At 64.7% G+C, this 26607-nt stretch overlaps 2 protein-coding genes across 2 annotated transcripts in view; both read left to right on the plus strand.

Annotated features, from left to right (window-relative positions):
* Positions 1 to 1305: 1305 nt before the first annotated feature.
* GRK1 (G protein-coupled receptor kinase 1) lies at positions 1306 to 14506 on the plus strand. The gene is made up of 7 exons (XM_044250707.1): positions 1306 to 2004; positions 3512 to 3639; positions 6648 to 6805; positions 7262 to 7345; positions 9518 to 9642; positions 12599 to 12800; positions 13727 to 14506. The coding sequence occupies exons 1-7, from the start codon at positions 1306 to 1308 to the stop codon at positions 14023 to 14025; spliced, it is 1695 nt and encodes a 564-aa protein (XP_044106642.1). The 3' UTR covers positions 14026 to 14506.
* Positions 14507 to 24590: 10084 nt separating this feature from the next.
* TMEM255B (transmembrane protein 255B) overlaps positions 24591 to 26607 on the plus strand; it is a 36778-nt gene continuing 34761 nt past the window's right edge. Inside the window, exon 1 of the mRNA XM_044250315.1 lies at positions 24591 to 24636. Within this exon, the coding sequence (XP_044106250.1) occupies positions 24591 to 24636 (46 nt within the window). The remainder of the gene's footprint in view (positions 24637 to 26607) is intronic.

Raw genomic sequence — 26607 nt, forward strand, 5'->3', positions numbered from 1 at the left:
GGGCTCAAGGATGGGACTGGGGCTGCTCTGCAAGTTCTCCCTTGGCCTCCCCTGCCTCTGCCCACACCCACGTGCAGAACCTCCCTGCCTCCCAGACACCCTCTTCTGCCAGGAGGAACATGGGGTGGGCTGGCCTTCCCCACCTCTGCTGGCTCCTGCATTCCTGATTCTGTAAGCTCTCCCTTCCTCCACTCCCGAAACCATAACCTCCGTCACTTCCTTTTCTTCCCCGCACAGTTACTGAGCAGCTGCTGGGTACTAGACAGACAAGACCATGTCTGTGTGAAGGTGACATTTCTGTTGGTCCTGGCATCCCCAGATATCCCCCAGGTGTGTCCCCCCATGTGTGTGCCTCCAGGTGTGTCCCCCCAGTTGTGTGCCCCCAGGTGTGTCCTTCAGCTGTGTGCCCCCAGGTGTGTCCCCCCAGCTGTGTGCCCTCAGGTGTGTCCCCCCCAGCTGTCTGTCCCCAGGTGTGTCCCCCCAGCTGTGTGCCCCCAGGTGTGTCCCAGGCCTCTTCACGCCGCTCTCCCTCCTGTTCGTCTCAGTTCGAGGCCTCAGCCCTGCGTGTAGCTGAGGGTCTCCTGCTTCAGCCCTAACTTCACCGGAAGCTTCTCCAGGCGTCTCTGCTTTGTGAGCTCAGCTCGGGGGGTGGAGGTGGGGGGGTGCGGGGCTGATCCTTCGGCAGGTGCCGGGTTACCTTAGGTCCCTGGTGCAGACAGGTGACCTGGAGCAGGCCACCGTCCGTGTCAGTCTGGGTCCCCACATATGAACCAGTCCCCTGGCCATGGTTTCACCCTCGGACACCCCGGGAAGCTATTCCCTGCAAATTTTTTCTCTGACTTCCTGTTCCCAGCTGTTTTCCCTCCCACTTGCTATTTTTTAAGACAAAAATGAAATATAGTGGGAAAGCCCCCAGCCATCTGGGGTTTCTCGGGACCCCTTAGCCTTCTCTCTGACCTCCCGCTCCTGGGCAGGGGGCCACGGGGCAGCTTCAGCAGATGCTTCGGGATCTGCCCTTTGTCCTTCCTGGCGGGCTCCAAGGAGGAAGTGGCAGGGGTGGGGGTGGGGAGGGGCTGCCTAATCCTCCTGGAAGCAGCTTAGGGGATTGTCTTTTTCTGGCACCTGCTCTGTGACCCTGGGCCAGGATTTGGCCAGAGCTGTGTCAGCTGGGTTCCCGGGCTCCCTGCGCGGCCGGCCGCTAGTCACCCTTGCACCTGCTGGGGCGCCTGCTGTCTAGGGAGGGCAGGGGGCACGGGCCTGGGGTGGGGGGGGTCCGGCCTCTTGCAGCAGGCGGCCAGCACCGGGATGGATTTCGGTTCCCTGGAGACGGTGGTGGCCAACTCGGCCTTCATCGCCGCCCGCGGCAGCTTCGACGGGACCGGCGGCCCGTCCTCTCGGGACAGGAAGTACCTGGCCAAGCTCAAGCTGCCCCCGCTGTCCAAGTGCGAGGGCCTCCGGGAGAGCCTGGACCTGGCTTTCCCGAGCTTGTGCTCAGAGCAGCCCATCGGCAAGCGGCTCTTCCAGCAGTTCCTGGGGGCCGACGAGAGGCTCGTTCCGGCTCTGGAGCTCTGGAAGGACATCGAGGACTATGACACGGCCGATGACGACCTCCGGCCTCAGAAGGCCCGGGCCATCCTGGCCGAGTACCTGGACCCCCAGGCCAAGCTCTTCTGCAGCTTCCTGGACGAGGGTGCGGTGGCGAAGGCCCGGGAGGGGCCCGTGGCGAGCGGGGACGCGCCCTTCCAGCCGCTGCTGCAGGCCACCCTGGCGTACCTGAGCCGGACGCCCTTCCAGGAGTACCTGGACAGCCTCCACTTCCAGAGGTTCCTGCAGTGGAAGTGGCTAGAGGCCCAGCCCATGGGCGAGGACTGGTTCCTGGACTTCAGGGTCCTGGGGAAAGGGGGCTTCGGGGAGGTGTCCGCCTGCCAGATGAAGGCCACGGGCAAGCTGTACGCCTGTAAGAAGCTCAGCAAGAAGAGGCTCAAGAAAAGGAAGGGCTACCAGGTGGGCCGCGGGCCGCTCACGGGTGGGAGGGCCCTCGGGGCCGCGTCCTGCCCCGCACGGCACCCTTTGTGGACCGCGTCCTCTGCCCTGGGGACGCCGGGTCCCTCCTGCTGGGCAGCCTCTGCGTCCTGCGCCGATGGTCTGGCCCACGGGGCACAGAGGGGCCCGTCCGCAGCTCTGCTGCCCCGGCCCGGCTCTGCCCCCCCGCGGGGTTTGCCGTGACCCCTCTCGGAGGCGGCCTCTGCGACCAATGGGGTGGGCGGGTCTGCCCGTCCTGGGAGCTGTCTCCTTTGTTTTGAGCTTAATTTTATTTACTTATTTATTTTGAAAGACTTATTTATTTGAGAGAGGGACAGAGGGAGAGCGCATGAGTGGGGGCGAGGGGCAGAGGGAGAAGCAGGCTCCTCGCCGAGCAGGGAGCCCGATGTGGGACTTGATCCGAGCGCCCTGGAGTCATGCCCTGAGCCAAAACCAAGGCTCGACACCGGCCGGTGGAGCCCCTCAGAAGCTCCTCCCACCAGCCTCCCGCGTCTCCACCACCACCACGAAGTAGGGGTAGGGGAGCGGGTGTTGGGGAGCGGCTGCTTCTCCACCCCAGCGTTCAGGGCTCTCGGTGCTGGCTTGTGCTGGGGGGGGCTCCCTGGGAGTCTAGCCGACAGCCTCCGCACGTCTTCTCCGGGCCGGGGCGAACCAAGGCGTGACAGGCGGCTGCGTGGTGTCTGCTCTCCCCGAGACGGGCGAGACGCCCTTTAGGGAGGGTGGCAAAGCCGCCAGGTCATCGGAGCGCCTCTCCCATCCTGTGTGGTTCCTGTCCTTCCCCTCCACAAGCACACATGCAGCTTTTGGGGTAAACAGCAGCCACCCAGGGTACCCACCCCAGGGTTTCTCAATAGTGCTGTCCCTTGGGGCTGCGGGGGCAAGCAGGCAGGGTGACGTGTCATCCTAACCCACTGTCCCACGGCGTCGTCTGTCCTGAGGCCAGTGTCCTCACTGAACTTAGTACTCAGGCGGTGTGGATGTGGGGGCCTTCCGGAACAAAAGAGCTCTTCCTTCCTTACCCAAACACAACTTTAAAAATGTGATAGATGGACAGAAGATGAACAGATGCCAGTGGGTCCCGGCTGTCCGCTGTCCAGGGCCGGGAGAGAACGGGTCTGGGGTTGCCATGCGTGAGTCGGTCCGGGGTAAGGAAGGACCGCAGGGAGGGCCGCTCAGAACAGGGGCGCTGGCTCCTCTCCCGGGGCTGTTAGGGCTGCTGCTCTGACTCCTGTCTCCTTGCCGGGGGCTCCGGTGAGCCCGGGGTCCTCAGTACGCACAGACGTTTGCACGGCTGATCTGGTCTCTGGGGAGGGGGCACATCTGTAAGTTGTTGGCAGTTGCGTTATGCAAGCTGCTTCGAGGACCTTTGTGACCCTGTTTCTGTTTCCTGGGATGTGGGACTTACTCTTTCCAGTGACAGCACTTTCCCACTTAAACCTGGGCACTGATTTGACATCTTGCTTTTCAGGGTGCTATGGTCGAGAAGACGATTCTAGCAAAGGTTCACAGCAGGTTTATCGTCTCTCTGGCCTATGCGTTTGAAACCAAAACTGACCTCTGTCTGGTGATGACTCTCATGAACGGAGGGGACATAAGGTAAACGGGGGACCTGGGGCTGGGGGCTCAAGCAGCTGAGCATGAAGAGGGGTCTGGGGCCCCCATGCTCCCAGAGCACGGTGAGGAGAAGCCCTGGGCCCCCACCAACCCGCTCTTCTGTCCCTGGGCTGGTGACCCTCGAGGAGGTGTGTCCTTCGTCTTACATGAAATGTGGGCCAGTGGGGAGGTGGTGAGTGGCTCTCCAGCCGCCGGGGCACCTCGGGTTCCTGGGGACCGGGGGTTGCGTGAGTGCGCAGGGGTGGAGGTAGCAGGAGCGCGAGGGGCCGGGCTCGTGGGGTGGACAGTGGAGGACGCGTGCGTGGGGACAGGCTGGGGCATCACGCGGCGATGGCTCTGGGGGCTGAGCTGGGAACACGGCGCGGCCGGCTTCGGGAGCATGGCTTGCTGTCGCTGGCTCCGGTGCCTGGGTCGGCCGGCCCGGCCTGGGGCTCCGGGGGGGAGTCAGACCACTGGCTCTCGGTGGGGAACCCTGGGCCGTTGGAGCGCTCTTGCCTCCGTGGGCTGGTGTGAGACGGGGGTACTGAGTGACACGGTGCTCTCGGGGCCTTGGTCCACGCGCGGCCCCTGAGGGAGCCTCCCAGCCGCACGGATGCGGCCGTGGCCGTCGGTTCTCTGCACCCTGGACTCCGCGCCTCCGCAGCGCCCGTGGTGTTCACGGGACCCTCGTGAGGCCACGAGGAAGAGGAGAGAGACTAGCAAGTGTGCACAACATGACATACGGAACACGTGATCGCGACCCTGTGCTGGTCAGCGCGCTAGTACACGGCCTCACACTGTAGCACACACGACACTGCCCTACGACGATGCCCTACACGATGCTCTGCTACGCTGTACTGGACCACACGACACCCCACTATGTACTGGACCACACGACACCCCACTATGTACTGGACCACACGACACCCCACTATGTACTGGACCACACGACACCCCACTATGTACTGGACCACACGACACCGCACTATGTACTGGACCACACGACACCCCACTATGCTGTACTCTATGCTCCACACCTTACACCATGCTACGCTCCGCTGCTCCGTGTGGCCAACACTACACCGTCCTGCACTGTACCAGACCATGCTACGCTGTACTACACTGTACTAGACCATACGCCGTACTACACTAACCCCACTGCTACACACCTTATGCCGTGCTACCTGTACTACACCGTCCTATGCTGTACAGACCATCCCACACCATACCACACCATAACACACTATACGACACCATGCTACACTATGCTACCCCATACTACCCTATACTACACTGTACCTGGCCAAACTACACTATACTACACTATACCAGACCATACTACACTATACTAGACCATCCTACACTATGCTAGACCATCCTACACTATGCTAGGCCATCCTACACTGTGCTACGGCATCCTACACTGTGCTACGCCATCCTACACTCTGCTACACCATCCTACACTGTGCTACGCCATCCTACACTATGCTAGACCATCCTACACTATGCTAGGCCATCCTACACTATGCTACGCCATCCTACACTGTGCTACGCCATCCTACACTATGCTAGACCATCCTACACTATGCTAGACCATCCTACACTATGCTACGCCATCCTACACTATGCTACACCATCCTACACTATGCTACGCCATCCTACACTATGGTAGGCCATCCTACACAATGCTAGGCCATCCTACACTGTGCTACGCCATCCTACACTGTGCTACGCCATCCTACACTGTGCTACGCCATCCTACACTATGCTATGCCATCCTACACTATGCTAGATCATCCTACACTATGCTACGCCATCCTACACTATGCTACATGATACCACACTATACTATGCCACACCACATCACGTCCCGCTGCACTACACCATGCCGCCCCGTGCTGTCCACGCGCGCTCCGCCGTCTCACACCGTCCTACAGTTGCCACCATGTTCTGCGCTGCACCGTCCCGTCCGGTGCGTCCCCTGCTGCCCCGTACAACACTGCGCTACGTAGCACGCCGTGTAACAGCGCACTGTCCCCCACTGTCCTGTGTGACGCTCTCCACCGTCCCCCTCCAGCCCGCTGTGTCACACGGTGGTGTGCTGTGCCAGAGCAGAGCCCCTGTGTCCCCCTGTGCCCCCTCCTGCTCCCAGTCTTGTGTCCCCCTGTGCCCCCTCCTGCTCCCGGTCTTGTGTCCCCCTGTGCCTCCCCCCCCCCGCTCCTGGTCTTGTGTCCCCCTGTGCCCCCCCTGCTCCCGGTCTTGTGTCCCCCTGTGCCCCCCCCGCTCCCGTACACCAGGCTAGGCCCGCACACGGCACGGCACCCACCACTGCGTCGCCCTGACGCGGCACCGTCGGCCTTGTCGGCTGACTCGAGGGCTTTTCTCTTGCTCCTTGGCCTGCCTCTAGCCGGCCGCTCTCCGCTGCGAACACTTTGCTCCCCGTATTCGTTAGGTCTGCGTTTCTGTGGAATGTAGAGCGGAGAAAACGGCAAGCAGTCTGGGGCGGAGGGACGCTGGCGGGAAAACCCCAGCAGGCCCACCCCGGAGCCCTGCCCGGAGCCGCCCCAGACGCGTGTGCTCGGGCCCGGGGAGCCGGCTGGCATGCTTACACGGACACTGCAGTGACTGCTCACGGTTGCGGTGACTCAGGGCACTTGCCTGGGCCGGCTCCACCACGCTCCCCGTCCTCGGGCCGGCGGTGGCGAAACGGCGTCAGGGTCCACTTGCTAGCTGGTGCGGGCGAGTGTGGGGGCGGTGGGGAGAATGGTGGACTCTTGCCTCGGCTCCTGTCCTGCTGGTGGGGGGGGGGGACCTGTGAGGGCACGACAGGCCACCAGGGGCTCTCAGACTGCCACGGGTCCTTCAGGCTGGTGCTGAGACCCCACAACGACCAGACACCCAGCACGGGCTCTGAGGCTCTCACTGTCCCCTGAGATTTCTTTCCCCGTGGCCACTGTGGATGCCCTGTGCACTGTGCCAGGGAAGCATGGGCCTGTGTGGTCTGACCGCAGGTACCACATCTACAACGTGAACGAGGAGAACCCCGGCTTCCAGGAGCCGCGCGCGGTCTTCTACACGGCCCAGATCATCAGCGGCCTGGAGCACCTACACCAGAGAGGCATCGTGTACCGAGACCTCAAGCCGGAGAACGTGCTTCTGGACGATGACGGTGAGGGGCCCCCTGGGTCCCCTTCTCCCTGCCTCCCGCCGTCCCCCCTCCCTCCTCCCTGCCTCCCTGCCCAGGCCTGCCCCTGCCAGGGTCTCCTGCTTCGGTAGGAGGACACACTGGCTACGCTCTCTGCCTTCGAAGGGCTTCTTGTCAGAAGGAAACACGCAGATCTGGGTTCCTTTACGTCCCTTACGCCCCCCACCCCCCGCTTTGTGTCACAAGTCCTGCAGACGTGCGGTGTTCTGGAGGTGGTTTTGGGCGCTACTGCGGCCCCTCCGTCCCTCTGCAGTCTGCTGGGGCGGCAGAGGCCTCGGGCCCTGGGGAGGGCGTGTGCTGCGTGTGGGCGCTCACGGGCGTGCGTGTGTGTGTGCGGCGGCCGCCCTTGGCTGGTGCAGGGACACCAGGTGCCTTTGTTCCGTGGGCCCGCGGGCGACCTCGGCCCGTGTTTGCTTTCAGGAAATATCCGCATTTCTGACCTTGGGCTGGCTGTGGAGCTGAAGGACGGGCAGACCAAGACCAAGGGCTACGCAGGCACCCCAGGTGAGCCCCTGAGAGGGTGGGGGGCAGGGAGCGAGGCCGTGCACCCTCACAGCAGACCGTGGAATCACTGGGTGGGCCGGTGGGTGTGCCCGGACCCCGCGGCAGGGGGTCCCCCACCTGTTGGTTCCGGAGGGCCACGCGCTCTGTGAGGGGGCTTCTGCCTCCAGTGGCCTCCTGGACATCAGCAGAGTGCATGTGTCCAACCTGCCCGGCCCCGTGGGTTGGAGCCCGGGGCATCTGCCGCGGATCGCCCGCCGTGCCCCCCAACGCGCTCAGACCGGGAGAGCCGCGATGCATGGCCAGCGCCCACTGCCGTGTGGCCGGGGTTGGCTCTGCAGGGGAGGGGGCTGCCCACGTCCAGGATGTGTGAGTGTGCGTGTGCAAAGGTGTGTCTGTCTGTGTGTGTACTGTGTGCTCGTACACAACACATTCTGCCCTGGCGGGGAGGGAAGCAGGGCCCGCAGACAACAGAGGGGGCCCCCCAGTGTTGGAGCGGGCGTAGCGGGCAGCCCAGACTGCTGGGGAGCTGGGCGCCGCCTCCCGCCGGCCGGCACCTGGGGGTCTGTCCCCCTGTGCCGCCATGTTCCGGGAGACGGGGCTCCCAGCCAGCCCGTCCCTGGGTTGACTTGGCTTTGAGGAGGGACTGTTGTCACTAGGATTTGGGGCTACTTGGACCTTGTTTTGTGTCCCCAGATTCTCCTGTCCTGGGCTCTGAGCCCTTATGGGTTTGTCCCTGCTGCCGTGGCAGCTCTGTCCCCCCTGTGGCCTCAGTTAGGGAGGGCCCCTGCGACGTCGAGTGTTCCAGAATCTGTGGCGCTCCAGCGCTGAGTGGACCATGGCAGTGGGCTCCTGCCGTGCTTCGGCGTAGAGAGCGCGGCTCCACAGGCCAGACTCCGGTCGACGGTGGGTGTGACGGCCCTGCCGGCCGCCAGAGGGCGCCCCAGGCTTCGCTGCTGCCGCGGCCTCCCTCTGAGCAGGGACGCAGGGGACCAGCTCACACCGGCGGTCACTCCCCTGCCCTTCGGTGACTGGCATTTCCTGGTGCTCACTTTGTGCCAGGTGCCACGTAGCACCTCAGGACACAGAGCTGTGTGTCACCTTGCTGGGGTTGGGGGCAGAGCAGGGACCCCCCCGGGGTGTTTGCTGCAGAAACTGACCCCCTCGCTGAGGCCTGCTGGGCTGTCACCCCAGACCCCGTTTCTGTCTCGAAGTGGTGGCCTGTTAGACGCGTCCTTCTCACCACATCTGAGCCACAGTGCAGTTCCCGGAAAGTGGGACCTAAGAAGGGGTGAGGCCTGCGGGGGCCGGGCGGGTCTGTGGAATTGCGTGCCGGCAGCCTCCGCGGGGAGGAGCGGGTCTGTGTCCCCGTCGGCCTGGCCGCTGCACGGAGCACATCCGCTCTTGGAGCCTGGCTCTGAGACCATCCGCGGAGGGCCGGGAGGCCCCAGAAATCAACAGGCTCGTTAGCTGTGCTTCCCTGGGAACGTCCGAAGCTGGCAGGCCCAGGAGCTGCCCGTGCCCTGCCCACAGCACCTGCCTGCTCTGGTCCCAGGGGAGTGGACCGTGGGCCCCAGAGACCGGCCCGTGCGCCCTTGCCCCGTGCTGGCTGGCTCCCCGACGCGGTGGTTCGGGAAAGCCCAGGACGTGCTTTGGGGATGTGGGCTCCTTGCGTGGCCCCAGCTCCCCTTGTGAGGTGCCGGCCGGCAACGGTGTGCGTCCGGTTGCTCTCTGGGTTGTGTTGGCTTAAATCGGCCCTTCTGTGCCCTTTCGGGAAGGAGCTGGTAGCGCCTGACCACGACGCCACGGGTCACACTTGCGCCTACATGGCCAGCCAGGGCCACGGCTCCGGCTGCAGGACGAGCCACGGGGAGGCGGGGCTTCAAGCTCACGAGAGGCAGCGGCTAGACCCGGGGCGGTGTTGCCCGGAGGCGACACTCAGCAGCGTCTGTAGGCATTTCCGGCTGTGACGACTGGGGGCGTTCCAAGTATCGCTGTGGGCAGGGAAGGGCTCCCCAGTGTGCAGCGCCCAGGGCAGCCCCGCTGCAGAGGGGTCGAGGCGAGGACCCCGCCCGCGGGCACGCAGGGAGCCCCGTCTGGGACGTGCCTGCCCGGGCCGAGTGCGTGCTCAGTGCCGGGGCCCGCGCCGGAGTCTGCGCCCGCTTCTGCCCGCAGGGTTCATGGCCCCTGAGCTCCTGCGGGGCGAAGAGTACGACTTCTCCGTGGACTACTTCGCCCTGGGCGTCACGCTCTATGAGATGATCGCGGCCAGAGGGCCCTTCCGCGCCCGTGGAGAGAAGGTAGGAGGTCACGCACACTCGTCCTGCCGCCGCCCTGTGACCAGCCTCCTGGGGGAGCCGCTGTTCAGACCTTGGACACAAGGGGCCCCTCATGGTACATCCTTCCCGGGCAGGAGAGGGGACGTGGTGACCTCATCTCATGGAGCCCCACGCTGACAAGCGTTTCAGGACCCGCCGGGCCCGGACTTCCCCAACCCCCGCCCCCCACAAGTAGCCCTCGGCTCCCCCAGCCCAAGCCAGTCCTGGGGCGGGGAGACAGGGCCCGAGGTGCCCCATTGGTGCGTCCACGGCGGACCGGCGAGCTCTCCGTCCGGCCCGGCAGCCTTTCTGAAGAGCAGGCCCCACCTCACTGTGCCCGACCCCGGGCCCCCACGCCCTCCCCCTGCCCCGTCTGCCCGGAGTCCGGGGGTGCTCCCGCTGTGGCCCCAGAATCGCAGGTGCCGGCTCACCTCAGACCTCTCGGGCCCAGCTCAGGGCCCGTAACAGCCGAGGCTGCGGTAAAGCGAGTCAGGCGAGCCTCCTGGTTCCCAGCGCGGACCTCGGTCAGGTCATCGCGGGCCGGAGGTCCCAGGAGCCGTCTGCAGGCAGCAGACCGCCCTGCGGGCTTCACGACTCGTGAGCCTGGTCCCAGCTCGCCGGGACCAGTAGAACAACAGCGGCAGTGACTCAGAACCACCAGGATGTGGCCGAGAGACAGGAGCTGAGCCCGGGCTGTCGACCGATGGCCCCCGGACTCGCTCGAGGCAGGGTGGCCGCCGCCTTCCGTGGGGAGAAGCGCGGGGGTGGGGGGGTGCCTGGGCCCCGACCCGAAGCCCGGTCTCCTGTGTGTGGTGAGCGCGATGGGCTCGGGTGAACGGGGCTCGGGGCCGCGTGGCTCCTGGTCTCCGGCCCGGCCTGTGGGGGTGCGTGTCCCACCCGAGAGGCACTCGCGAGAGCCCGCAGCTCTGCGATCTTAGGGAAGGCGAATCTGTGTGTGGTGAGACCCCGTGGCCGGGGTCTGCCCGAGCGGGGGCGGACCCGGGGTTCAGAGGGCACGGGGCACCTCGGGGCTCCTTGTGGGGCTCCCTGCCGACTGTGCAGGCCCGACACCCCGTCACTGGCAACGGGGTTCTCCGGAAAAGCGCTCAGATTCAGACACCAGGTGTCGGTGTCCGTGTCGGTGGGGATGATGGTGGAGGTGATGGCGGAGGCGACTGGTTACCTCTGCCGTCACCCCCGCCGTCACCTCCACTGTCACCTCCGCTGTCACCTCCTCTGTCACCTCCACCGTCACGTCCGCCGTCACCTCCTCTGTCACCTTCGCTGTCACCTCCACTGTCACCTCCGCCGTCACCTCCTCTGTCACCTTCGCTGTCACCTCCACTGTCACCTCCTCTGTCACCTCTGCCGTCACCTCCACTGTCACCTCCTCTGTCACCTCTGCCGTCACCTCCTCTGTCACCTCCGCCGTCACCTCCTCTGTCACCTCCGCCGTCACCTCCTCCGTCACCTCCACTGTCACCTCCGCCGTCACCTCCTCTGTCACCTTCGCTGTCACCTCCTCTGTCACCTCCTCTGTCACCTCTGCCGTCACCTCCTCTGTCACCTCCTCTGTCACCTCTGCCGTCACCTCCTCTGTCACCTCCGCCGTCACCTCCTCTGTCACCTCTGCTGTCACCTCCTCTGTCACCTCCGCCGTCACCTCCTCTGTCACCTTCGCTGTCACCTCCACTGTCACCTCTGCCGTCACCTCCTCTGTCACCTTCTCTGTCACCTCTGCCGTCACCTCCACTGTCACCTCCGCTGTCACCTCCGCCGTCACCTCCTCTGTCACCTTCGCTGTCACCTCCTCTGTCACCTCCTCTTCACCTCTGCCATCACCTCCTCTGTCACCTCCTCTGTCACCTCTGCCGTCACCTCCTCTGTCACCTCCGCCGTCACCTCCTCTGTCACCTCCACTGTCACCTCCGCCGTCACCTCCTCTGTCACCTTCGCTGTCACCTCCACTGTCACCTCCTCTGTCACCTCTGCCGTCACCTCCACTGTCACCTCCTCTGTCACCTCCGCCGTCACCTCCTCTGTCACCTCCGCCGTCACCTCCTCTGTCACCTCCACTGTCACCTCCGCCGTCACCTCCTCTGTCACCTTCGCTGTCACCTCCTCTGTCACCTCCTCTGTCACCTCTGCCGTCACCTCCTCTGTCACCTCCTCTGTCACCTCTGCCGTCACCTCCTCTGTCACCTCCGCCGTCACCTCCTCTGTCACCTCCACTGTCACCTCCGCCGTCACCTCCTCTGTCACCTCTGCCGTCACCTCCTCTGTCACCTCCTCTGTCACCTCCGCCGTCACCTCCGCCGTCACCTCCTCTGTCACCTTCGCCGTCACCTCCTCTGTCACCTCTGCTGTCACCTCCACTGTCACCTTCTCTGTCACCTCTGCCATCACCTCCACTGTCACCTCCTCTGTCACCTCCTCTTCACCTCTGCCATCACCTCCTCTGTCACCTCCTCTGTCACCTCTGCCGTCACCTCCTCTGTCACCTCCACCATCACCTCCTCTGTCACCTCCACTGTCACCTCCGCCGTCACCTCCTCTGTCACCTTCGCTGTCACCTCCTCTGTCACCTCTGCCGTCACCTCCTCTGTCACCTCCACCGTCACCTCCACTGTCACCTCCACCGTCACCTCCTCTGTCACCTCCACTGTCACCTCCTCCGTCACCTCCTCTGTCACCTCTGCCGTCACCTCCACTGTCACCTTCTCTGTCACCTCTGCCATCACCTCTGCCGTCACCTCCTCTGTCACCTCCGCTGTCACCTCCTCTGTCACCTCCTCGGTCACCTCCACCGTCACCTCCGTCCCATCACCTCCTCGGTCACCTCCGCCCAGCGTCTTCCCGGGAGGTGCACTGGCTGAGCTGGACGCCTCCCCCCGTGGGCTCCATGGGCTCCTGTGACGTGGCGTGTCCCACGGTGCAGGTGGAGAACAAGGAGCTCAAGCAGAGGATCCTGTCTGAGGCCGTCAAGTACCCGGACACGTTCAGCCAGGCCAGCAAGGACTTCTGTGAGGCACTGCTGGAGAAGGACCCCGAGAAGCGCCTGGGTTTCAGAGACGGGACGTGTGACGGGCTCCGCACCAGCCCCCTCTTCAAGGACATTAATTGGAGACAGCTCGAGGCTGGTGTGTCTGTGCGCCTTTGGACCGGGGGGCCGTGTGGGGCGGGTCCGCCAGCAGGTCCTTGCTGGCCTGGCCCCACCAAGGGGCCTTGCTTGGTGCCTCCTGGGCTCCCCCCAGCCACCCTCCTGCCCCTGAGTAACCCCCGTCTCCGCGTCCTGTCACCCCATGCCCCAAGCTGGGTGGTAGCACACAGGTTCTTGGGCTGGGGGAGGCTGGTTGGCGTGCGTGTGGGACATGCTGCTGACCTTTGAACTGAGGGCCCAAACCTGCGGCAGTGGCTTTCTATGCCCTGTACTTTTAAGGAGCCCCTGACCCAAGGCAGTGCAGGAGGCTTCCAGCTGCGTATCCGGAAGACACTTGCCCATTTGGCCAGTGTGGTGTTGGCCGTGGCAGGTGCGTGTGCGGGCAAGGCCCCGCCCCAAAGCCTACAGAGGCCAATGACCACGGGCCTCACCGCCACGGCCTGAGGAGAGAAGTTCCTTCTTCTGGGGTTGGGGGAGCTGGGAGCCAGGAGAGACTGGAGGGTCCCCAGGGCCACTGCATGGGTCTGGCAGAGTATTTAGCCCGGGGGCCACACGGAAAGGAAGGGCAGGAGGGCCACCAGGGTCACGTGGCTGCTGTTCTGTGTCTGGTGACTAGGGCACCGCGGCTCCTGAGTGGGTTGGGGGAGCGCAGTCCTGGGTCACCGGCTGCAGGGCATCCGACCTGCAGATGGCTCCGGCCCTGGGGAGGCTGGCGTGGGCACAGGCCAGAGCCCTCCATCCTTGCCTGGACACGAAATTCCTTGCATCTTGCTCAGCGGGCTGCGAGGCTCCCGAGAACTTTCCTGAGCCCCTGGGGCACCTGGGGCAGGGTGACCCTGCTCACTGAGCATACGGCTGCTCCCTCCCCCTTACGTGTCGCACGTCGTGTGCTTTCTCTCCTCACAGGGATGCTGACACCCCCCTTTGTCCCGGACTCCAGGACAGTCTATGCCAAGAACATCCAGGATGTGGGCGCCTTCTCCACCGTCAAGGGTGTGGCCTTCGACAAAGCCGATGCTGAGTTCTTCCAGGAATTTGCGACGGGCAGCTGTCCCATCCCTTGGCAGGAGGAGATGATCGAGACGGGCGTGTTTGCGGAGCTGAACGTGTGGCGTTCTGACGGGCAAATGCCCGACGACATGAAGGGGGTGACTGCGGAGGGGGCGGCCTCGGCGTCCAAGTCAGGGATGTGTCTGGTCTCCTAAACGCGCAGGGAGAGGGAGCTCTGCAGCCCGCAGGGGCGGCAACGGCCGCGTGAGCCGCCCAGCACCCACGGCACCGTCGGGAGAGGCTCGGTGTGGACACACGTCCGGCCTGTAAAGAGTCCACTCCCTGCCCATGTCACTCAGTAAGACTCCGCGGTGGTCCCCAGACGGACTAGACCACGAGGCCTATCCCAAGGACTCCCGTGGACACGGCAGCCGCCGCGGGCCCACCGCTGGGCAGAGAGCAGCTCGTGCTGAGGACACGCGGCCCGTGTTTCCTGACGCCTCACCGGCATCTTCCCAGAGCCCAGCCCTCAGTGGGAGGCCTTCTCGGCTCCACTCAGGGGCTGGCAAACTGTGCCCATGGGCTCCCGAGCGCCAGGGGAGAGGCCCGGGTGGGGGCCTGCTCCTGTCCCCCAGGGCCGGTCACCCTCTGCGTGACGGTGACGCTGGCTTCAGCCAGGTGCTGAACGGTGCAGGCTCCGAGGGGTGGCCTTGCCCAGGCTGGGGCCCCCGTGTCCCAGAGGAGAGGAGGGGCTGGGGCTGGGGACTGCGAGCGACCGCGGCAGCTGCCCCGGTTCTTTTCGCCCTGGGAACACCTCCAGCTGATGGCACCCGGGCCCAAAGCCGCCCGCCCCCGGGCAGACAGGTGTGCGGGAATCTCTCCACCCCGCGCACCTGCTTGCCACCCCGCTCTGCCTCCCAGCGGAGTCGGGGCAGACTGGCGGCTGGCCGGGGACCGGCCGTCTCCATCCCCACGCCTGCAGCTGGGCCCCAACGCTCCGAAGCACAGACGTGCCCTCCCTCTGCCTGTGGCCCCGGGCACTGTTCTCGTCGGCTCCCGTGTCTCCTGCTTCACCTCCACCTCGGCGTCCCCGGAGCCTTTACGCATCTGAATGGGAAGCACGTGGTTTTGGTGGCAGCGGCCTCCGAGAGACCACGTTTGCTCCTGGTCAGGCTTTGCTGGCATCGGGCTGGGACTCCCTCGGTGGGGCCCACCCCTGGAGAGGAGCTGTGGTTTGGGGCACTGGGGCACCTTCCAGAAGGGTCTCTTCCTCTCCTAGGGAAGAACGTCAGAGTCCCTGCACCTCACCGGCCGTGTCACGTGCTGGTCCAGGCAGAGAGCCCCATGGGGCGGCTGCGAGATGCAGGGCACGGGGCATCACGTGGGCAGATGCCCCCCATGGGCGTCAGAGGGTACCCTGGTGTTTAACCTTTGGGGGGCTGGTGTGAGGACCCGTGACGGAGCCCAAAAGACAGCGTCTTTCCTCGTGTTGGCGCCTGTGCTGGGCTGGCTGCCTCCTCCCAGCGGCCCTCCCCCTGAGTGTTGGCCGACCCCGTCCTCACGCTGTCAACCCTGAGGATTGGGACGTCTGTTGCCCGCAGATGTCACCACGTGATCACTCACCCCACCCTCAGGGAACAGGGGTTCTGCAGCCCACACCTCTGCTGGGTCTCTGCTGGGACCCCCTCCTGTCTGGTGCAGGGCTCTGCAGGTGCCGTGTCCCCGGCACTCACGTGTGGCACACAGTAGTCCGGGGTGCAGAGGCCCGTAGGTGGTGGGGAAAATCACGTGAGTTCTTGAGAAGATGTTATGCACACAGAGCCTCTGAGCCTGCCCTTGGACCAGAGCCTTGTCCGCTGGCTTTGTGCGTGGCCCGCCAGAGGCAAAGAATGCTCTGGGTGGGCCTGGAGGGGCGTCCAGGGCTTTCTAGCAGGTGAGTAGAAGTGCCCGGCATGTCCCTGCAGGCAGCCCAGGCCCAGGGACACACTGCTGCGCCCTCCCCAAAGCGGGACAGAGCACACTGTCTGGGCGATGGCCGAAGCGTCACTTCTCTGCATTTGTGGGAGGAGGCCTGGAGCCAGGCCCCCTGTAGCACTGGCGGCCTGTGGGGCCCCCTCTGCCTGGGCTGAATTTCAGGGGAACAACAAGTACTGTCCTCGGTGCGTCCTGGGTGCCGCGGGGGCTGTCCTGACACTCCAGTCACCCGGTGTGGTTTGCCGGGCCACCGGCACGGGTCCGTCAGCGGCTAGGCCCTGCACTGGCCTGGGGGGTCTGGTGGGCTAGTCAGTGCACTGAACTAGCGGGTCTGGTGGGCGTGGCCATGACTTCAGCTGTCTCTCCATCTGTCGGGAATGGGGCTTTGCCGCAGCACCCCGACCCCTGGCTCCCCCATCTGGAGGCGACCGTGTGCACACTCTAATAGCAGGCTCCAGGCACTGCTGTGCGACGTCCAGGGCATGTGGACACGGCCGCTCCTGTGGGACGCCCCCTCCTCTGAGCGCTCCTGGCAGCCCATGGGGGCGCTGGTGCTTGGGACTCTCGTCACTGTCTCAGGAGGTCCCTGCCGTGGGTGTCTTTCAGTCCCAGAGCTCTGGTTGGACCACACGTATGAGGGTCCTTTCCTCAGCTGTGGCCTGGGTCTAGGGCACACACTGCCTGCCTGGACGCTCAGCCTTGGTGGCTGTCAGGGCCTTTGGGCACCTGCGGGCTTGTCTCTGGCTCGGGGGCTGCCCACACAGGGCTAAGGGGGGGATCCCCTGACCATCACTGCCCCTACGGTCCTGCATACCACAGCCACCGACGGTCTTCCAAACCGGCCTCGATTCCCCCTCGGGGGGCCTCGGCCTCTCGCACAGCTACGGCCACAGCCCGGCAACAATCACCCCTGCGTGTCTGGGGTTCCCAGAAATGCACCACGGTGGGGAAAGCACCCATGGGATTTCTCCCCGGGGGGGCCAGGCAGCAGATGGACCCTGGAAACACTAGGGTCCAAAGGACACATGCAATTTTTTGTGAAATTTTGTGAAATTTTTGTGAAAAACAAAATGCAGTTTCTGTTCAAGCAGAAAAAGGCAAAAATAAACCAGATTCTGGATGATGAATGGTGCTTGTGTTCTTTCCTTCAAAGTCACACACACACACCTGTGCACACACATGCATGTACATGTGCACAGGCAGACACACGCTTACACGCTGGCACACACCCGCAGACACGTGTACACACACGCACACACACGTGTAGACGCCTGCAGACACGCACACATGTGGACACACACGCAGATGCACACGCACAACCGCTCTTGTCTCACGACTGTCGGACGTAAGCAAAGTGCTTGCGGGGCCGCTCCTCCCCGGACTTCGAATCCCAAGGCACCTGGATTTGCACACCTCCACCTGGCTCCCTCCACCGTGCCTCGAGGGGGTTTATTCTGCTCCTCGTGGAGGTTAGAGGTGTTTGCAGGTGTGGTTCCCTTCCTTTCCACACAGCTGTCGGAGACACTGCGTAAGGGAGTGGCCCTGTGGCCACCGTGGACAGAGACGGACCAGAGGGCACGTGGGCCGGTGCTGACGGACCCGCTGGCTGACGGGCCGCAGGAGCCGCTGCATGCGCCGGGGAGGGCAGGTGTGAGCGTCGTAGCAGACGCTGCAGGGAAGCACGGGGCCGCGCCTGTCTCCTCTCCGTGCTCTGCCGTCACCTGGTGCACGCCCCTCCCATGCCCCACCGTGCCCACGTGTAAGGCAGGTGCTGAGACGCCCGTCCGCGTGGTGCACAGAGGCTTCCTCCGTGGCCGTGGGTGGCCCAGCACCTGTTGTAAGCTCAATTCGACCCTTCCTCTGCTTGACCCCAGGCAGGACCCTGGGAGCCCAGGATGAACAGGGAATCAGTCAGGGCAGAGGACAGGGGTTGCTGGGGTTTCACAGGGGCTCACGGCAGCAGGTCTGGCTGTCCTTACTCCTGTGGGTCCCACAGGCAACGGTGTTCTTGACAGTCACTCTGCCCAAGCCCTTGCGGGGCAGCCCGGAGTGGGACTGTTGTCACCCAGAGGGCGGGGAGCATAAGCCACTCCCCCCGTAGCTCCCCAGAGCTAAGTGTGAAGTCAGCTCTGGTTCTGGGCATGATGGGCTCTTGTCTTCCCCCGCCCCACCCGGGGGGGCAGCGGGGGCCGCACCAGCGCAAGACACCCCTAGGAAGGCCGAGTGTGGAGAGAAGGAAGCAGCTGGCTGGGCCTGATCTGAGGAGGGCACTTGTGCCTCCCGGAACCTACGCCAGGCACTGGCGAGGCCACCATAGGCACAAAGGAAAGCAGCCCCCGGGGGGAGGGGCTCTCCAGCCAGAGGGCCTCGGGGGAACCAGCCCAGTGAGGCCGGGCCCACGAGGGACATGCATGGCCCCGGCCCCGTGCACCAGCACGGATGAGTGGACCCTGGACCTCCACCCTCCCCCGTCCGTGACAAGGCTCTGAGTCCCGCACACAGTGGTGCTGAGCCCCGCGGGAATGAGACCCTCCCCACCCCCTCGCTGTGTCCCCCTGGTGTGGACAGTGAGAGGCGTGCTGAGCCGGTGGCCGCCCCGTGGGCGCTGTGTTGGAGCACAGATACCTTCCTGCAGGGAGACCCAGTGTTCCTAACATGGCACCGGAGGCCCAGGGTGCAGCGGACAGTCCCTTGCACACCATGACGCGGATGGACGTCTGGAACGGCCATCGCGTGGCATGGATGCCGGGACCGCCCAGCACGGCCGAGAGTGCCTGCGGGCAGCTGGCGGCCCCGCGTGTCCGGCCAACACCCGTGCCGGGCTTCCCAGGCCCCCTCACGGCCAGCGGGCGGCCACTTGTTTGCGGTCTCCCTAGATTAGCTCCCTCGATCCCGGGCTCCCTCCTCCCCGCCAGGGAGCTCGCTCAGGCCGCCCGGCCCGGGAGAGCCGGGCCGAGCCCAGGCCAGGCCAGCGGACAGCAGGCGGCTCACAAGGCAGACCTCAATCGGAAGGTGCGGAATTACACGCAAGCCTGAGGCGGGCTCAGGCGCTACCCAGACCACGTAAGACGCGGACAAGGGGCTTGCTTTGGGTTTGTGAAAACCGAACCTCAGCCCCAGTTACGTGGAGGAAAGGTGTTTCTACGTCAGGCTTCTTCCTCCAGGGTCAGCGGGACCTCAGAGGCCGTCGGAGGCCAGGCTGTGACCCCGGTGTGATGAGAGGAGCCGTGTGGGGTGCTGCTGCCCGCCTTCCAACGCCCAGGCCAGGTCCCCGCTTGCCGTGCGGTTCCCTGGGTGCGGCCTCCAGGCTGGGGAAGCCGGGGGTGCGCCGAGCTTCCCCCGAGCGCCACAGCTGTGCCTGGAGACTGCGCGGGCACGTGCACTCTGCAGGTCGTCTCCCCGAAACAGGGGGCACTGGACGAGCCAGTGTTTGCCGAACCTGCGGCGGGAAGGCTGTTCCTGCTCCCGGGACTCGTGGGTGGGCCTCAGGCTTCTGGGGTGGGCAGCGTGTGAGCGCAGGGACCTTGACACGGGAGCTCCTGGGGACGCAGGGAGCCTTCCTGCCCGGGCTCGATAGAGAGATCGCGCTCACGGGCCCTCCTGGCAGAGCCCGGAGAGTGTTTTTAATTTAAAAAATTCATGTCTCTGAGAAGGTCTCCTGTCCTGTCCCACCTCCCCCGTGAGGACAGACAGGGGCGGACACCCTCGCTCGGCGTGCCGGTCTACATTATTCATTCCCCGAGCTTCGATTCAGGGTCATCCGGTTACAGGAGGGAGTCGGGTTTTGCTGTGTGCTCTGCGCTCCCGCGAGGTGAGAGCCAGGCTGTGTCCACACGCGTGCCCCCTGCCCAGGCCCCTGGTTCTGGAGCAAACGGGAGGAAACAGACTGTCTGTGGATGAGAAAGGCCGCTCCGGGCTAATTTCTGTTTCTTCTCTATTTAAGCTGGGAATGCCACACCCCATCCTCACGTCCTCCCTGCCCGCCGGCCCCGTCTGCTTCAATAAACCGCTCTTCCTGCCAGTCAGACTCCTGCGAGGTCTCCGGCGAGTCCTACTGCAGAAGACGGCGTGGCGGGGGCCCAGCGAGGGGGGATTATGTGACCAGCATGCACCCCGACCTGGCAGGAAGCTAACTGCTGTGTGGAAGTGGCGTTTCTGCAGGCTTCCCCCGCAGGTGCCCTCGGAGCGCCAGCCTCGAGACGGATGCTGCTCTGAGCCCACGACTGTCCCGTGTGAACGCATTTCCCAGGAGAGCCACCATGTGCTGCGGTCACCCTGCGCCCCAGGGCTGCCCACCCTGCTTTTGTCCAAAAGAGGCAAAGCTTTTGGTTCTTGGTGCCTTTGGAAGGCTGGTTCTGCGCCCCGGCCGCCCAGCCGGGCTCCACTGCCATGCGGGGCCCCCAGGCTTCTCCTCCTCGGGTGGCCTGCTCATGTATTTTTAACTCTCTGAGACTGTAATTCAAGATACGAAATTCTGTTTTCTTCTTCTACTTCCTTCTTTGATCAGGATCAGAGGCCTCAGGGAGGGGCCTGTGGCAGGAGGGACAGGCAGAGACCCCCAGGCCAGGAGGGACGGGCAGAGACCCCCAGGCCAGGAGGGACGGGCAGAGACCCCCAGGCCTTTTCCATCTTTGCTCCTGCAGAGGCTCCCGCAGGAAACGGAGAGGCAGTAAGAGAGGCGTGGGGGAGGTCAGCCGGCCCCAGCAGGACCCACACAGCCCGCCAGTGTCCTCCCCCCACCCGGCAGGGAGGAGGTGGGTCTTGGGGACAGTCACGAGGGTGGGTGACCAGATGCCCCCCGCCAAACGCTGTCTCCCATCCGCACGTGTCTGTGTGTCCACACGTGTGCCCATGTGTGCTAGTGTGCACATGTACGTGTATGTGTGTCCATGCGCGTGCGTGCACGTGGGGCCCCGAGGACGAGGGCTCCTGCTGGGAAGTCAGGGGATGGAGGGGAGGTGTCCTGTGGTCCGGAATCGTGGCGACGGCGGCCTCCCGCCCTCCTGCACGGCCTCACCCCTGAGCCTTTGGAGCTCTCCCCTTCCTGGCTGGGTCCTCAGGCCTGACACACGGCCGACCTCCTCCCGGCACCAGGTGGACCCCTGGAACCACCGGCCTCCTCTCTGTCCTGGATGCAGGCCTGCCCGGGAAGCTCGGTGTCCCAGGTCTGGGTTCCCGCGGGGGCCGGTGTGGGTCTGCTGCTGGGGCGCCGGGGTGTCCCTCGCTGGACCCGTCCACGGACCTCTGTTAGCATGGCGACCTGGCCAGCGCTCGGACCATTGAACTGACGGCCTGCTCTAGTCCCGCTTTCTCCGCGAGGTCGCCATGCTCGGAACACCCCGGTCTGCACGGCCCTTCTGCGTGGTCCTCCTCCTGTCTTGTGCACAGATGGACCCCAAGAGACCTTTGCTGGTCATGGGAATGAAAGATTAAATTAAATGTCTGCAGTCAGGTCAATACGCCCTATCCCTTGTGGAGGCCGAGATCCGGCTGACCTGGCTCAGATTTGGTTTCTGCCATTGAACAGATTCTTGACTTTGGAAAAATTATTTAAATTCTCGGGGCCTGTTTCTTCATTTGTGAAATGATATTATAGAGATTAAGTAAGGCCTCGGGGAGAAGCTGTGAGCACGGGGGCGGGGGCGTGGGCCCGGGCTCAGCCAGGGAGAGCCGCCGCCCAGCTTGCTCGCGGTCTGAAGGGACGCGGGCTCGGAGGGCCGCGGAGGCTCCGGGAGAGCCGCTCGGGTGGGGGGGCTCGGGCGTTTCCAGGGGTGCGCTGGGACCCGTGCTCACGCAGGGGGAGGTCGCGGCGGGCGTGCCGAGGGCGCGTCCCTGCAGCCGCTGTCACAGGCGCCTTCGCATGCGCTGTGTTTTCCCTCCCGACAGGGACCGAGGAAATCAGCGGCTGGGAAAGCCCCGCCGGTGCCATCGTCACTAACGGAACAACGGGGGCGGTTTGCCGAGCTCGTTCGCCAGCGAAGGGAGGTGCCCAATGTTCCAGAGCGCCAAGGAGACCCTTCCTTGGGGTCGGGACACCCCCACGGCGCTTCCCCGTGGAAGCCGTCCTTCGGACGCCCCCAAACCCGAGCCCACGCTGGGGCTGCCGCCAGCAGGGGGCCCCTCCCCGGCCCCCGCGTCTGAGCGAACCCCAGGCTCGTCCCTCCAGCCGCCGGACCTTCCGCACGGGGTCCTTCTCGCCGAGGGTCGAACGTCCTCACATGACCGAGGGATGACACGGTCCCCCCGGGGTGCGCCCTGGCCCTTGGCGGGGAACGACCGTCTGCACCACGCGCGACCTTGCTCCCAGCAGCCCCAGCAGCCACGTGAGCGGCTTCGACGTCGAAACTCTCACTGGGGGCATGGAGGTTACCGATCGTTTCTGTTTTTGTTTTTAAATATTTCATTTCCGTATTTGTCAGAGACAGAGAGAGAGACTGAGCGCAAGCAGGGGAGGGGCAGAGGGAGAAGAGGCTCCCCGCCGAGCAGGGAGCCTGACGCGGGGCTCGATCCCAGGACCCCGCGAGAAGGCGGACGCTCAATGGCGGAGCCCCGGCCCGAGCGGAGCCGCTCTTAACGCGACTCACACGCGGGCTCCGTGTCCGCGCTGGTCCTACACGAAGACACGGAAGAGGCAGGCAAGGAAGCTGCGCCACCTGGCTCGGGGGCGTGGGCAGCAGAGAAGACAGCGGGAGACAGACGCCCTGCGTGGCCTTCGGCGTCCCCACATGCCCCGCACGACCACCCCCGGGACCCTGCGTGTCTCCCATGACCACCCCCCAGATCCAGTGCCCCCTGCACCCACTCCCTGGGACCCCAACACGGCCATGAGCCCCCCACAAGGACCCCACCTCCCTTCTTTCGTGCTTTGCTCCGCTGTGGCGCGCCCGTCAGCGGAGGTGATCTGTCTTCCACTTGCAGTGAAATCCGCACATCTGGGACCGCAGAGGCCAACCCTGGGCGCCTTCCCTGTTGTGTGGTTTGTCCTCCAGTGACTTTCCAGACCGTGCATCTGTCTCCAGGACCCGTTCTCCGCAAGTCTCCCAGAAGCCGCATTGCTGGCGGCAAACACGTCTTTGCTGACGCAAGGCCCGGCCCCTCATGCCTGTTGCCTTCCTGTCCTTGCCGTCGTCACGCCAGCTGCCCTGGATGTCCCAGCAGGTCTGCCTGGACGGTGCGCCCGTGTGGCAGGACTCAGAGCCCCGCTCGCTGAGTCTGTGTCTACGTGATCTTCTTAACGTCAATATGTATTTGTCCAGCCCCCTGATTATCTTCAGACTGGAAGAGGGCCGATTTCCTCTTAATTGTCTTAGCAAGAGCTAAATTAAATGACATTTAAAAAAACCCTGATCCCAGGCCATTGCTCTCTGCTGAGGTCAGCTTGCTGCGGGCTGCAGTGTCCCCTTGAGGTGGGCCAACCCGTGGTCAGTGGGCACCATGGCACAAGAGCTGAGTCACACCGGGCGGGGAGGAGGTCCAAGGAATGACTTGTAGTCACTCCCCGCAGTGACAGGTGCAGGGTTTGGAAGAATTCTAGATCTGCCCTTGGTCATGCACTTAGCCTCCTGGGGCCTCGGTTTCCCCATCTGTGTAAGGGGATCAGCATTGGGATTGCCTGTGGCCACCACAATGTGGACGGGATGGGCTGTTGTGGGCTGCTGCTCCCCTCCAGCCACCCGGGGGGCCCTCTGACCCCCTCGCTGGCTCCTCGGGCTGGGTCTGCCTCCCCGGCACAGCATCCGAATGGTGGCCTGCCTCGCAGGCGCCACCTTCACAGGGAGACCCATGTGGTGACCCCTCCTGCCGCCACTCTGTCCCTATTTTGTCGGAGCCCCCGTGCCGACGGGAGCGCCCGGCTGTGCCTGTTGTGCTGCGGCCGCAGGCGGGGCCGAGCCGTGTGTCCGTGCTAGCAGTGGGCCCCCGGAGAGTGGTGGCCTTCGTCACAAATGCTGCATGCACAGAGTCGGGGTCGGGGGGTCAAGGTCAAGCTCAGGGTCCCAGTTCCGTAAGACATAGGTTTTCGATGACAGCAGTGGGTAGCCTGGGCTCGTGGGCGCGTCCTTGGGGAGGAAGGGCCGGGTCCTAGTCCAAGTCCAAGTCCCTGCCTCGCCACTGACCGGCCAACCCCGTGGGGGCACAGTGCTGCTTCCCACAACACTCCCCTGATTCCCAGGAGGCCGGGAGCTCTGCCTCAGGGGCCGGCTCTGACACCAACGGTCATGGCACCAACGGTCTTTGCAAGACCCTCTCCTTGCCGCCAAGCGAGGCAATGGGTCCTGGGACCCCATTCTCTGGCTCCTCCCATCCTAACCGGGGGTTTTACTCAGTGCCAGCCTGACGGGGGTGAAGGTGAGCGGGGGAGGGGTGTGACGGGGCCTGTATTCCTTTATCCAAGGGGAGTGGCCCTAACCCTAACCCCTCTGGACAGGGGCAGAAGCAGCTGCGGCAGCCGTGAGGGCAGGTGGGCCGGCCCCCAGGCGTCCGTCCCTAACAAGGCATACCCCGCAGCCCCGCAGCCCTGACCAGAGATCCTGCAGGACTTCCCAGCTGGTCTCCTCCAGGCTCTCCACTTCCTGGTCCCTGCCCCCTCCGAGTATCCGAGTATCCGTATCCGAGTATCCGGACCTGTGGCGGCAGGGGGGGTGGGGGGGTGGGGAGGGTAGGGAGGGCGGGAGTGCAGGTGGGAAGGAGGCGGTCGCTACAGAGAAGGGGCGGGGCTCAGGGCCACAGATCCTCCGATCCTGGGAGATCCCTGCCAGCCCAGACAGCCTCCGTGCACTGGGCACCCGGACGGCAGCCCTACCCCGGGATGCAGCCGCCGGCGCCTGGGCCCCTGGCCCTGCTGGACACAACAGGTGAGAGGGCCGCCGGCATCCTGGCTGTGCTGGGGACAGGCCGCGGGCTGCAGTCCTGCGCGGGGGTGGAGGGCAGGGTCGAGGCACCTCCCTGTCACCCAGTCTGTTACCAGGGATCCTGCCCTCTGCCTCCCCTGCCCTAGCCCAGGCGTTACTAGACCTCGGCTCAGGGGATGGTGGCCGCAGCTCTGTTCCGACCCCCCACAGCCTTCTGCCCCACAAGTTCCTGGAACCCTGTTCTTTGGCCAGACCTGCCGCAGCCTGGAGGAGGCTCAGGGGCCAGAAGAGAGGGTGTGTTTTCCTCAGGGGGGTCAGGGCAGACTCTGAAAGGGGCAGCGAGGCTTCCCAGTGGAGACCGCAGGACGGGCCCTGTGCGCCTCCCCCCTGCGGGGCTGGGTGTGGGTGTCCCACTGGACGTGCCCGGCTGCCTGTGGCACCTTTGGGGCGTCTCTTATTAAAAACCAGAGGGGTCGATGTTGTTTGATTGTTAAATAATGAATGACAAAAGAATCTGGCTTCTTGGTTGAGAGAAACAGACGCATATCCTCCACGCTCGGTGCTCCGTGAGCCTGTGTTTTCTCCCTCCAGACCCGGCTTACTCACTGGGCGCTTCTCACCAGCGTTGGCGACAATGAGGGCTGTCACTGCTTGTTACTATGTCATCACCCTGCAGTGACGGCTGGTTTGAAGAGCACTTCGTTTTCCCTCTGATGAGGAATTCTACCAGGATTGGGCTCTTACCTAAAGCACAGCCACTGGGGCAGCTGGCTGGCCTTCTGAGTCCTGTCACTCGATGTTTCTGTGGTCAGCACGCTGCCCCTGTCCCCCATAAGATCAGGAAACAGGAAGCAGATGGCTGAGTCGCAGGGTTCTGCACGGGTCTCTTTCCCCAGGGGACGTCACTTTGCCTCTGGGACCAGGTGTCCCCACGTGGCTTCTCTCCGGGAGGCCAAGGCCCTGTTTCAGGGAGACCGTGACCCGGGACGCGTCCCAGCCACAGCACCCGGTCTCAGGAACGGGATCTGCTCCGCCTGGATGCGGCCAGGCTTCCCCAGGAGCTGTGGCAGGGAGAGGGCGGGGGCTGGGGTAACGGGGAGATGCCGCTGGTGGCCTTCAGCGTCGCCCCTCAAACGCCTCTCCAGAGGGAGGAAAGCCGGTTAACGGCACCCGCTACCTGTCACAATGTGCTCTGCACCCGCCAGGAGCCTTTCCCGACCTCCCTGCGCCCCCAGCTCTCCCGTGCTCTCGCTGGCCCTTTCAGCGCCGAGGGCCGGGGGAAGCTGGCTCTGCCTCTCCTGTCCAGGGCGGGAAACAGGTCAGGGCCTCCAGGCCACACTCAGAAAGCCGCCTGTCGGTCTGAGCCGGGTGTGGGCTCCAGCACTCCAGCAGCACACAGGGCAGACAGATCCTGCTCCACGGGCCTCCCCTCCGGGCGGCTAGAGGCCACCCGGCCGGCCTGGGCAGCTGCCCGCGGGGTAGAAAGCGGACAGGAGAGATCTCGGTTGAGGCGGGACCCGTTGCTCGTAGCAGCGCACGTGCCGACAGTCCGGTGACGGGCAGGAGGGCTCGGGGCCGGTCGGGGGCTCTGCGGTCTTCCTCCAGCGCGGGACCATGTTGTCTCCCAAACCAGGTCGTTGCTGCCTGTCTTAGGGGAATTATAAACATGTCCTACCTTCCTTCCTTGAGTTTCTTTCCCGTTCCCTTATTTTTATGTCATGTCCCGTGTTGAGAAACAGTGTGTACGGGCAGGAGTCTTCTCCTCGCTACCTGTGTTGTGCGTGGGGTCAGGACTCCGCCGCTGGCCGGCGCTGAGCTTCCCGCGTCCCGCGTGGGCCCCGCCGCTGTCCTTCCGGCCCCTGGTTCACCTGGGGACGGTCCCGGAGCGCTGCCGGAGCGGCGGGGCCTCCTGGAGCCGCAGCCTTGGAGGGAAGGTCAGACCCGGGACAAAGCGGAGGACGCGGGAAGGCCCGG

The sequence above is a fragment of the Neovison vison genome, chromosome 5 (genome assembly GCF_020171115.1).
Source record: "Neovison vison isolate M4711 chromosome 5, ASM_NN_V1, whole genome shotgun sequence".
NCBI lineage: Eukaryota > Metazoa > Chordata > Mammalia > Carnivora > Mustelidae > Neogale > Neogale vison.

Bases quoted from the DNA above. Each gene is read 5' to 3' on its own strand.
- GRK1 (XM_044250707.1), top strand. From the start codon at position 1,306: ATGGATTTCGGTTCCCTGGAGACGGTGGTGGCCAACTCGGCCTTCATC. The intron at 2,005-3,511 runs GTGGGCCGCGGG...CTTGCTTTTCAG, and splicing joins AGAAAAGGAAGGGCTACCAG to GGTGCTATGGTCGAGAAGAC. The intron at 12,801-13,726 runs GTGTGTCTGTGC...CTCTCCTCACAG, and splicing joins TTGGAGACAGCTCGAGGCTG to GGATGCTGACACCCCCCTTT.